The 12,515-nt window shown below is 30.9% G+C and overlaps 2 protein-coding genes across 2 annotated transcripts; one reads left to right on the top strand and one right to left on the bottom strand.

The window, feature by feature from the left end:
• Window positions 1–1,070, bottom strand: LOC111375993 (germin-like protein subfamily 3 member 2). The gene is made up of 2 exons (XM_022998924.1): window positions 764–1,070; window positions 1–466 (listed from the first exon to the last, which is right to left on the bottom strand). Exons 1-2 carry the CDS (start codon window positions 1,049–1,051, stop codon window positions 101–103), a joined length of 654 nt encoding a protein of 217 aa, XP_022854692.1. The 5' UTR covers window positions 1,052–1,070; the 3' UTR covers window positions 1–100.
• Window positions 1,071–5,312: 4,242 nt separating this feature from the next.
• On the top strand, window positions 5,313–6,194 carry LOC111375984. Its single transcript, XM_022998913.1, has 2 exons — window positions 5,313–5,911; window positions 6,000–6,194. Exons 1-2 carry the CDS (start codon window positions 5,668–5,670, stop codon window positions 6,143–6,145), a joined length of 390 nt encoding a protein of 129 aa, XP_022854681.1. The 5' UTR covers window positions 5,313–5,667; the 3' UTR covers window positions 6,146–6,194.
• Window positions 6,195–12,515: the final 6,321 nt, after the last annotated feature.

Genomic DNA, 12,515 nt, shown 5'->3' with positions numbered 1-12,515 from the left:
TTATTTTTTAATCATATATTTTCCATTAATCTACTTCTCCAAAATAAACTCTACACCAAAAAAAGGGGTTAAACTGTCCCCACGAATTTAACCTTCAAAATCAAAATTTGCTTTGTTTTTTCGGAAAGATTAATTTCCTTCTCATGACTGAAATTTGCTCAAGACTTAAGCCAAAAGCCTTTTCCAGGAGCTCGTCATTGACTCCAGAACCAAAAATAATATTTGGGATTTTGTGTGTTCCAGGATTTTGGCTGTTAAAACTTCCAAGGATTGTTGCAGGAGATTTTCCAACTTTCATCTGGAAATGCACTAGACCTCTAGGAAACACCATCACCTCTCCTTGTTCAATAATTTTGGCAAAAACCCTGTTTTTCGAATCCACAAAACCGGAATAAACTTTTCCTTGCACAACGTATGCGATTTCTGTGGCTCTGGGGTGGAAATGTGGTGCATTGATGCCTCCGGCCTGTTGAAGAAAGAATTTAAATAAATTCATGTGGCCCACCCTAACTGGCAACAGTTTGACTAAGAATTAAAATGAGATGGTACAGTGCAAAATAATAATAAGAAGAAGAAGAAGAAGAAGAAGAAGAAGAAACAAATAAAATTGACTTAATTGGGGTGCATATTTGTGAAAATTGTGCCTGTGTAAGTGTAATTATGAAAATGAATCTGTGTACATGGGAACAGGTCGAAGATAAGACGTAAATTAATAATTACAGGTGGTAACGAGCATAAGCTTTTAGAAGTGATTCAACACAACCTTAAGGTCAGCACGTACTAATGACATGCCAAGCGTGTTGAGTCCTGGAAATACTACAGGATTCACGGATATGGCTGAAAAGCCTGTATCTGAGAAATTTCCAGGTGATTTTATGCCTGAAAACACGAAATCTTCTGGACTAACTTCCTTCGGATTTTTGCATGTTACGATGTTAAATCTGGTTGTTCTTGTAGAACTGAATTCTGTATTGGGGATGCAAAAATCTTGAAGAGGATCTGGATCTGAGGCCGAGGCCGTTAGAATATGGAGGGATAAAGTTGATAACATAAAGCCAAGTATTGGAAACATCTTCTTGATTTTCTTGGGTTTGAAGTAGACTTTGGCGGAAGGATTTATAGCAGTTCATCTAGTCACCGATTGGCCACCATTATTTCAAATTTTAATAGGTGGAATAATATTTTTTGGAAAATGAATGGTTGAAAAAGAATAAAAAATTTTTTTACATGTAATATTATTTTATAGAAAACTGTATGTTTGAAGGTAAAAGAAAGAAAAATAAAAAATAATTTAATGGGGCCAAATGTGGGCTTAGACTAATGTAACCTATAAGAGCACGTTGGTAATTGTACTGAGTTTTGTTTGGTAAAACTTTTTCAGATTTTAAGTTAATCAAACTTCATTTTTAACTATACATTTGATGAGACCCACCAATTTATAATATCTGAAAACTTTGTCAAAAGGGAGTTGAATTTAAATTAAATAGTAAAATAGAGAATATTTCTTTGTTAAATAATAATCAGTGCTATACAATGGATCCTTCCGAACAAGTCATGAGTGAACAAAATTTGAAAGAAAGAGTGTAACGGGGCCTAACTTTTGAGTCTCGGTTCGTTATTATTAGTTTTTGCGTCTTGCTTTATTTGAACTAGACTTAGCCAACGTGATTGTTACACTATACATCTAATAGCTAAATATATCGCGTATTTAGTAGTTTTTAGATGAAGTTCTTCGACGGAATATGTGTAAAGCCTTTGAGAAAATGAGATAAACAATTTTGCTTTTAATTATTTAAACTTTCAAATTACATAACTTCAAGTTCCTAGTATGTCACGGCCTACTTATTTGATTCTTATGTCACATTCTACAAGTTTTCATATTTTTCTGTGGTGGGGTTGGGATATATATTTATCTCAACATTTGAAGTGCACAAGACACGCTTTGTCCGTCTGATAATTTTATTGTCATAAAGCTGACCAAGAAAATCATTACAGCTAATAATTATTTCTAGACTTTATATGGTAAAAATCGGCACATATGCGGCTCTAAATTATGATTTCTTGTTAGAGAAGTTTTTATAATCCAACAATTTATGTAAATATTAATGCAAAAAATTTCATCTAAAAATCACTTTGTTGTAAAAGATATATATGTATTTAGCCCCCGTTTGACACCCATTACTTGAAAATGAAAATGAGGGAAATATTATTTTTTAGAAAAATGAGTGGTTGAAAATGAATGAAAAGTTTTCGATTTATGTGTAATATTATTTTATGGAAGATTGTGTGATTGAAAATAGAAAAAAAAAAAAATGTAATGTAATATAATTTAATTTAATGGGAATCAAATGGGGGCTTATATTTATCAATCTTCCTTTTCCTTAAATCCATGTTTGATCCCCATTAAATTACATTCCATTATATTCTATTTTTCTCTTTCATATTTTCAACCACACAATCTTCCATAAATTAGTATTACACGTAAATCGAAAAATTTTCCTTCTTTTTCAACCACTCATTTTTTCAACAAAACACTATTCCCCTCATTTTCATTACCAAAAATGGGGCCAAACAGGGGCTAAAAATAAAGAAAATGGTATATAACCACACCATAGTTTCTTATAAGTGCATTATATTATAAATGCCTTAAATATCCTTAGCTTCTAGTTATTGTCATACTTATATGACTTTTATTTCATATCATTCTTATTTTTAACCTTCAATTAATTAACATATTTGTTAGAATTAGGTTGTAATTCGATCCTATTTGAAGTTTACAAGTTTGGAGTTTGAAAGTTGTTTTGGACTTGAAGAAGACTTGAATGAGTCTAATTTACAATAGGAGATGGAGAAATCATGCAAGGAGAAGGAAGCATCGCATCGACACTCGCTACATGCTCAGCACCTACTCGAGCACTTAAAACAAGGATTCCAATGCATGCTTGCCATGAGAAGAGCGGCCAGTCACCGCTTGACGTCCACGAGACCACCGCTCGAGAAATGGCCAGTTCATGATTTTAGACAATTTTTTAAATCCTATTTTATCCCAAACACTCCATTATTGTATAAACGTGTATAGTTGAACTCCACCACATGCATCTTGGACTCTTCTGTGCACTATATATACAAGTAAACCTCTAGAAAAATCAAATCTTACATTTTATGTAATAATTTGTATTCCTCCATTATTGATATTATTAAACTCTCCTCTTCCGCCCGTGGTATAATTTTACCACGTAAATCTTGTGTTCTTATTCGATTTTCATATTGACATATACATTATTCTCGTTCTTTTATTTTCAAACAAGTGGTATCAGAGAGATACATAATTCTTAACAATATCTTATCCCTTATAATAATTTCCATCCACATTTTAGTTAGGAGGGCATAAAAAAGATTTAATTTTCCATCATATTTTTAAATAAGCCAAAAAAATAACAAAATCAAAAGTGCGACTAAATATTTGTCTTTCATTGTAAGGTATCTTGGGCGTGTTTAATTCATTATCTTGGGCGTGTTTAATTCATTTGTTAAGGGATCATTTTCAACCACACATTCAAACAATAAAATATTCTGCACATTTTTCTAAAACTTTTCTGTACTTTTTAACCACACATTCTTATAAATACACTAGTCAAAACTCATTTCCTTTCAAATTAAAGAGAATCAAATAGGCACTTAACATAATTCTTGGATAAAAATCATCATCACGAACAACAAATCTTAGTCAATACAAAGGTTGATGATAAGAATACAATAAATAAATAAATAATATATATTTAAGGACACAAGTGTTATAATAAGTAAAAGTTGACGACATCTAATGGAATTAAACTGTGGTGCATATATAAGAAATTATGGTATTAATATAATTACTCATAAAGAAAAGGTGATTAATTCTTTATTTATTATCAATCCCATTATCTTGTGAAAGGAGATTGTAAAATGTAAAGAGAAAAACTTGCATTATTATTATAGTTGCCCAATTAATTTTTATGGCAAACAATTCAATTTGGTTGTTATATATAAAATTTTTTGGCACCAACGAATGAGAAAAGAAAATATAAATAACGATTTCAATAATATAAAATAAATTATGTTATATATCTTTTTGTAGTGTATCTGAAGTAATATGATACAACAATGATAAACTCTAATTTATCGATTTCAATTTGAGTTACGATATGTGTCTATATTTTCAAGTTGATTGCAATTGAATCTATTTGAGCCTATTCTTACCTTTAGCTAATGGTGTGTATATGCAACTATAATGAGTATTTTAGTTAATTGACGATGTCGTTATCTTTAGTTTCATTCTTATCCTTAACAAGCCCCTCGTAATACTATTAGAGATTTCGATATAAGGTAGTAGCTGAGTGAATTTCACATTTGATAGTAACTTCGTTAGAGTGTTTGCTAGGTAATCATTAGAGGATATGTAAGAAATAGTAAAAGAGTTAATTATACCATGCTTGAAGTGGTTGTTTGAGATCGTAAATGACTTTCTTAATGTGACAAATATGAGTGAGATATTGGGTATCAACGAATGCTGGAGGTTGATTCATATAAACTTCATCATTTAGAGAGTCATGAAGGAATGCACTATTCATGCGAGTTGATAGATTGGTCAGTCATGGTGTACTGCTATTGTGAGTATAAGGTGAATGGTTGTAAGTTTAACGAGGTTAAAAGTGTCAATGAAGTCAATATTGGGCAATTGAAAATTCTTTGACTACAAGACGTGCTTTATATTGAAATGGAGCCGTCCTATTTTAAACTTTAAACCCATCCGCAATCAACAACTTTTTTTATGCCCAAATCACGACAAATTAGATTTTATTTTATTTTTACTTTTTTGGACAGCCTGCTTATCACATCAATTTTTATTTATTTATTTTTTGGGCCACTTATCACATGAAATTCTTTTGCCTACTTATCACATTTCAAGTTTAAAAATACGTGTAAATTATTATAGAAAAAAGAACCCAATGGAGAGAACAATCAATTTATTTATTTCAAAACAATATGAACGGAATAAATAAAAAGGGTAATTGACACAAAATGTCCCTACCTTTCGTATTGATTGTGGAAAACGTTCTCACCTTTCATTTTTTGACAATTTTGCCCTTATTTCAACGTTTGGTTGCGCAAAACATCATTCTCCCTATTTTTGAACGTAAAATAACCATTATACCCTCTTATTTAAAACAAAAAACCAAAAAAGAAAAGAAAAATAAAGCACAAATTGTAATCATATTCCCAAACGTTTTGAAAAAATATAAATTAGTCCAATAAATTATAAAAATAATCTCTTTCTTCTCTCCTCTCCCTCTTCCTCCCCTCCTCCACCACCACCAAAACTCCACCCTTCGATCACCTTGAGTGCCGGACCAATATATCACCTTGAAGCCCTCACTACTCTCTTCGAAACCCACCCAAGCTCCGACCATAACTCCAATCAATTTGGCTGAAAATTGAAGCCAAAATAGGCTACCCAAAACATATTTAAACAACAAATTCAATAAAAAAAATTTCACTAACCCCATCTCGCCTACAAAACCCCAAATTAGAGAAATCCATGCACTAACCCCATCTCGCCTACAGCCACCACCCCCTCAGAGAGAAATTGCTTGGGAAACGAGTAGCCACAGATCATCAAATCTGTCCATGGCTAGTAGTACTGAAAGTGAAAATTTCACCACCATGAGTAGAGAATTCAATGCTCTAGTTCTCGCCGGATCCCCAATCGGAAATAGCAATAGCCGCTCGAAAAACGACGTTCCCATGGTGGCTAATAGTGGGAACAACTTGGGGAGGATCCGGGAAGAAGTGCCGGAGGAAACCAATCCTTTAGCTATCGGGCCTGATAATAATCCTCTCGATATTCTCGTCCCCGTGCAATCACCACAAGGTAATTTTAACAAATCAGAAATATATTCAATAACTTACAGACGGCAGTGAAAAAAAATTATTAAATCTGTTGTTTAAATATATTTTAGGTAGCCTATTTTGGCTTCAATTTTTGGTCAAATCGATTGGAGTTATGGTCGGAGCTTGGGTGGGTTTCAAAGAGGGAAGTGTGGGCTTCAAAGTGGTATGTTGGTCCGACGCCCAAGGTTGCTGGAGGGTGGATTTTTGGTGGTGAGAAGGAGGGGAGGAAGAGGGAGAGAAGAGAAGAAAGAGATGATCTTTTAATTTTTATAATTTATTGGATTGATTTATATTTTTTCAAAATATTTGGGAGTATGATTGCAATTTGTGCTTTATTTTTCTTTTCTTTTTTTGATTTTTTGTTTTAAATAAGAGGGTATAATGGTCATTTTACGTTCAAAAATAGGGAAAATGATGTTTTGCTCAACCAAACGTTGAAGTAAAGGCAAAAATGTCAAAAAAATGAAATGTGGGGACGTTTTTCACAATCGACATGAAAGGTAGGGACGTTTTGTGCCAATTACCCTAAATAAAAACTACGCTATACATGTAGGATGCGTTTGATTTCGAGCATAAAATTTGTATGAAAAGAAAATAATTATAGGCAATTCATACGCAATATACTCGTGCATTTTTTAGTGGTGGATAGATGAGAAAAAGAAAGAAATAATGGATCCCCTGAAAAATAAAATCATACTCAATATAAAGAAAATATTTTTTTTGATTTTGAAAAAAATTTTGATCACATAATCAAAAGTAGGAAAATATTTTTCATGGAAAAAAATGTTTATCAAACAACACAAAACTAGGATTTTGGGTGGAAAGAATATATTTTTCATGAAAAATATTAGCAATCAAATGCACCGATATGTGGAGCTCAAATTTAGGGAAAATGAGTATTACATTATATTAGTGTTCTAAAAAAACGTAATGTATGACAATATGTGGAGGTCAAATTTCGGGTAAGCCGAGCCTAGGAGAGGCCTAAGCATAAAAAATCTTTTTTATTTTAATATTATTTTAAAATTTTAATCAATCTAAGAATCTTTTAATAATTAGAATAATACCTACTAAATATGTAAAATAGATTTATAGGAACTTTATACATTTTTCAAAGTTTCCAACAAAAAGATAAATTTCGAAATCATAGTCATATAATGTAGATAGTATAGGAGATTAAATCATATCTAACTCTTTGTCGAACTCTAATTCAATATCCTCTTCTTCATTTAATTCGTATTTTGTGCCGACCTATACAAAATCAGCATTTTAAGAATTGTAAGTAAATAAATAAATAAGTAATATATGCGTAATATATGCACGCCTTAAGTTTAGTCTGGCTCTCACATGTTGGACACTATATTACACTTCATCCGTCCCATTTATAAAGGTCGACTTTCTTATTTTTTGGTCCCAATTTTATAGTTTTATTTCTTTATTGAGAATGTTTTATATTATTCGTTTACTAATATACCCTTACTTAATTTGCTTACTCCTATCCAAATTTTCCTGCTTAATTTTGAAATTGTACAAATATAAATAAGATAGACTACCAAAGTTTTTCGAAAAAAATAAAATTTCTTAATCGCTGTGAAAAATAAAACTAGCTGGTATAAATGGGACGAACGGGGTATATATATTGTGCACATTATACATTTTAGATAGAGGCGCTGTCAATGCCTGTCATTTTGAACACTACATTATAAGAATGTGTTGTGCACAATTTACATTGTAAATCTATCTAAAAATTTTAGAAAATACGTGGATCATTTGAGGACCTTGCTTGAAGAAATAAAACACCTTGCATTTTCTCTATTTTAAATCTCATCCCACTCAAAAATTAGAAAAGTAGAAAAAGGATCTCCAATATTTAAATGAAGTTATCTATCGAAATTGTGAGATGTAAAAATATATTGGTATGGGAGCATTCCGTCTTAGAAGAAAGCCCCTACAAATAGTGGTGGACAAGCAGAATCGAAAATGTTGGCTTGAGTAACCTAAACATTGGTGAGAATCCAATATCTTGAAAACTTAAGGGTTCCTCTACAGAGTTCGTCTGCGGAGGATGAGTTTGAATTTTTTAACTTGTTTATTTTTAAAGATTATAGACTACTTTGTCACCCCAACAATAAAATGAGAACCAATTGTACAATTTTATGAGCTTGCACGTGAATTCATAGCTTGATGGCTATAGAGTAAAAATCTAAACTATTGCTTTAATAAAAGAAACTTACACAAGCCATAAAATTATCAAAAAATTGAGGGTGCAGTAGAGTTTGAGAGAGAGCGCGGACAACATGAATGTATTTGCAAAAAAAGAGGGAATTAGGAATATGGTCAGTCCAATTCAACAATTTTTGTCTTAGGTCTTTGGCGGAAAATATTATTTATCTAATATATTCTTACATTAAAAATAAAAAAGGAACACTCAAACCTTGTTTTTGGGGGATTTGAAATTCAAAATAAAAAGTCTACAGAAATATCTTATACCCTCAAGGATAATTCTACATGTACATTATGGTGTCTATAAGGGTGTCCATAATGTACAAGTGACATAATATCATTGGAGGATTGAAAAATATCTTAATGTACATAGTAGCATAATCTTACTCTCAATTCATTTGAAATTTAAATTGAAATCTACTCAGCATTCTATCTTCTTCCTAATTTGAAAGTCATACAAAAATCTAAAAAAATATTCATTTGAATCTTTCGTACTCAAAAAGTAGGAAATATATAGGTCAATCTATCCTAGTGAATCACTTGAAGTAGCAGATGATCCCCACGCAGATCTCAATTGTAGATCTATTGATAATCGTGGAACATGACCAAGAGCAAGTGATTGTGGTTCTGCAAAAGGCCCACGTAAAAGACAATATCAATCTCGAAACGCAGGCCTTCTTCCCCCAAAGTAGAAAAATATATGAAAGAAAAAGTCCTTTCCACGGTAAGAACTCCCCAATGGACCTTTCTAATCGAGTTACCATCACACAGACCAACTTATGACACATTATATGATCGTTAAATTGACTCAAATACATGTTTGAAATTTATAACTTTTTTTAATTTGAGACTTGACCTCATTTATTACAAGGCCAAATATATTTACCAGGACCAACCAACCATCTTGGAGAAACATACAAATACAATTACCAACAAGACAGAATTTATATAGGCCCGAAAAGACCGGCCCCATATGAGAGTTTAGATCATGTTTGAGCCTCATTTTTATTGAAAAATGTATTTTAAAATATTAAATTGATGAAGAATGTATAATTAAAAAATGATAAAATGTTTTTTGTTTGTGTGTAATATTAGTTTTTTGATGAATGTGATTAAAAAGAAAAGACGAAAAATAATCAGATTAATGGGGTCCTTTCTGCAGTATATTTTGAGAATAATGGAGATCGAGCAAAAGCTTAATCTACACTGCAAGATAGGTGTAAACCGAGGAAGAATCGGGCATTGCATAGAAACTCAAATTATTGTCTGCTATACACCAGTCTTGAGAGGCAATCATCTCACCTATTCTCTCTCTCTCTCCTCTCTCCATATCTACCGCTATATGTATGTATCTATGCATGCATGTTACGTTGCATGTAAGTTCTAAGGTTTCGCAAGTATTGTACATATGGCTGTTAATGAATTGGATTTTGATCCAAATTTGATCCGAATTCGATGAAATTAATGGAAGATAGATTTAGGGTCTCAGTTCGATAATCCGATTAAGATCCCAATCCGATAATCCGTTAACTAAATAGAGCAAATATGAATATAAGTCGATCCGATCCAATAATAATCCGATCCAATTTATTATAGTAATATAATATATTTTATATATTATATCATAATCTAGTAAACATAATTTTTTCCATTTTGAAACTTATATTATGCTTTACACATAATTTTTAAATAATAAATAATATTAGATAATAGTATAATATTGTAATTGAAATATTCGAAGATATTTAATTTTTTTATTAATTAAAATAAGATAAAAATAATTATAGTAATTTGTTTTATAACATCAAAAACTAATAATTAATATGTCCAAAAATAATTTATATTGTTTAAATTGATATTATTTGTGATTATAATCTTGTTGAGGTAATGATTTTTAATGAAAATAATAAAATAAACTAGTAACACTTAGAATTGACAATTGACTACTATCTCATATTGAAATATCATTAAAATATTGGAAGAGGAGTATCATTTAAAAAGTTATTATCCCACATTGGAACATTACTAAAACATTCCAAGAGGAAGTCTCCTTTAAAAAGGAACTAAAGGAGCATTGCTTGGATAAAAAATTGATGATATGGGCCTTCTAATATAATAGGTAAGCCCATCAAGATAGTTAAAATATTTTTTGGGAAAAAATCATATTACCCAAAAAAATGTTGGAAAAAATATATTTTTTAAAAATTCGGACCGGATTATCAGATCGAATATCCAATAACATGGTAAATTGGATATGAATTTAACAATCAAATATCCGTTGGATTATCGGATCGGATAGAATAGGATAATTTTTCTTAACAGATCGGATTGGATTTGTGCAGATCCGTTCCATATCCGATCCATTTACAGTCCTAATTGTACATTAGTCTATTTGTGTTTTTTCATAAAAAAATTAATTTCTAGTTTTTTCCTTGATGATTGCAGAATTTTGGGCTTTTGGCAACCAGTTTGATTAATCCTATGACCAACAGGTATTTTTTAACGAGTATCACGAGAATATATTATGTTTAGTCATATTTAAAAGCTGCTTAAAAAATTGCTAAAAGTCGACTTTTAAACTTGATTGATCACTCGTCTATTACTAAACGAGATCGTCGCAAGTGTACCATCTAATTATCATTTGGAAATTGTTATGATGTTTTTATTTTACTATACTTTGTGCCTTGGTGGTTGCATTTCTTAAAAGCATGTTTTTTTAAAGGTGGTTCGAGTTAATTTATTTTTTCAACTAATTATTTTCTCCCTATATGATGTTGTTGAAGTTCATGGTATTTTCTACATGAAAAATACAATGTTTAAGTAATCATTTATGTAGTAATAAAACTAAGTTAAATACTTAATTTAGGGATGCTTTGTGTGTAATGATGAATTGGATGTTAAAAAGAATTAAAGAACGCTCCTTAATTTATTAGCCATACGAAGTAATTGTTATACCAAAAAGAAATACTATTTTGATAATATTTCTGATGAGATTGCAAATATTCACGGATCATTAATGATTCTAGAACCGCTGAGCTTACGCCACATGCCTAGATTATTAGGTCATGCAATAATGGTCTCTTAAGAGCAATTTTTTCTTTTTGTCTTTTGGTTATTTTTATTTATTTTTCTATTTTATTTTTATTTTTATTTTTTTACTTTTATAGTTTATTTAAGTTTGAGGGTAGAAATGTCATTTAATGTGACATTAACAGAAAATTTAGATCGAATTATCAGAAGGTACCATATGCGTGAATTCTTGAAAAGTTGGGATATGTCCTCAAATTAATGGGGGATGAAATTGAGACGAAGTGGAAGGGTTGGAGATTTAAAATATAAATAGTAGGAGAGATTGATCAATTAGTGCAAGTGTCAAGTTTATTTCGACGAGAGTAATCCACATCATTGCCGATGTACACTAATATCTACATGCATCATAGTTAGTGGCAAATCCAGGATTTTGAGTCAGTACAGACGACCGTTGACCGTCAATTGTTGGCTGCAATAAAATATCAAAAGCTCGTTTGATGTTTTTTTTGCAAAAAATACATTTTGGAATAATGTTTTGATGAAGAATAAGTAGTTAAAGAATGTATGGTTAAAAATAAGAAAGAAAAATGTATTTTGAAATAAATAAGGCCTAAAATTTAAATACAATAATTATTTTATTGAAATTGAACATATATAATTTTTGTTATAAGAATAAATCATACTCACCAAATGACATTGTTGCTAAGTTTTATATAATTCAAAGGAAGAGCATGGGTTTGAATGTTGATAATTGCATTAAACCCGCTACAATTAAGATATATAAATTTGTTAAATTTAGCCCTTATTTGAGCCACATTATTTCCCTTAGAATGAATTTTTGAATAGTGTATTAATGAAAAATGTGTGGTTAGAAAATAAAGAAAAAGTTTTTAATTTACAAGTAATATTATTTTATTGAAAAATGTGTGATTGAAATGATGTCAAATCACTACTTAAGAATATATTTTTTTTTTAAAAATGTGGCTCAAACATGCCCTTAGTGTCATAAACCACTAAGTGTTGCAGTGGTCAATCTCTTAATAATTCTAACAAGATGTCCAGGTTCAAATCCCTCATCCTTATTCCATTAATTTTTGGTAAAAATTGTAGAAACAAAAAAATCATACAATAAATTTGTTGTAAAATGAATCGAACCCGAGATTTGCAAGACGAAAATGCCACCTCTGCCCAAGTTGGCTAGAAGCAATGTTTGAATTAAGAGTGAATATCAGTAATATAACCTAAAAAATGTATATGTTGTCAATAAAAAAAGGGCTGTCGTCGGATCCAGTACGCGCGGCCACCAGTGCTCGCCAGGCGCTGGATCCGCC

The sequence above is a fragment of the Olea europaea genome, chromosome 2 (assembly GCF_002742605.1).
Source record: "Olea europaea var. sylvestris chromosome 2, O_europaea_v1, whole genome shotgun sequence".
Classification (NCBI taxonomy): Eukaryota; Viridiplantae; Streptophyta; class Magnoliopsida; order Lamiales; family Oleaceae; genus Olea; species Olea europaea.
Note: the sequence above shows the minus strand (reverse complement) of the source record. Positions and strands in the feature narration are given on the sequence as shown.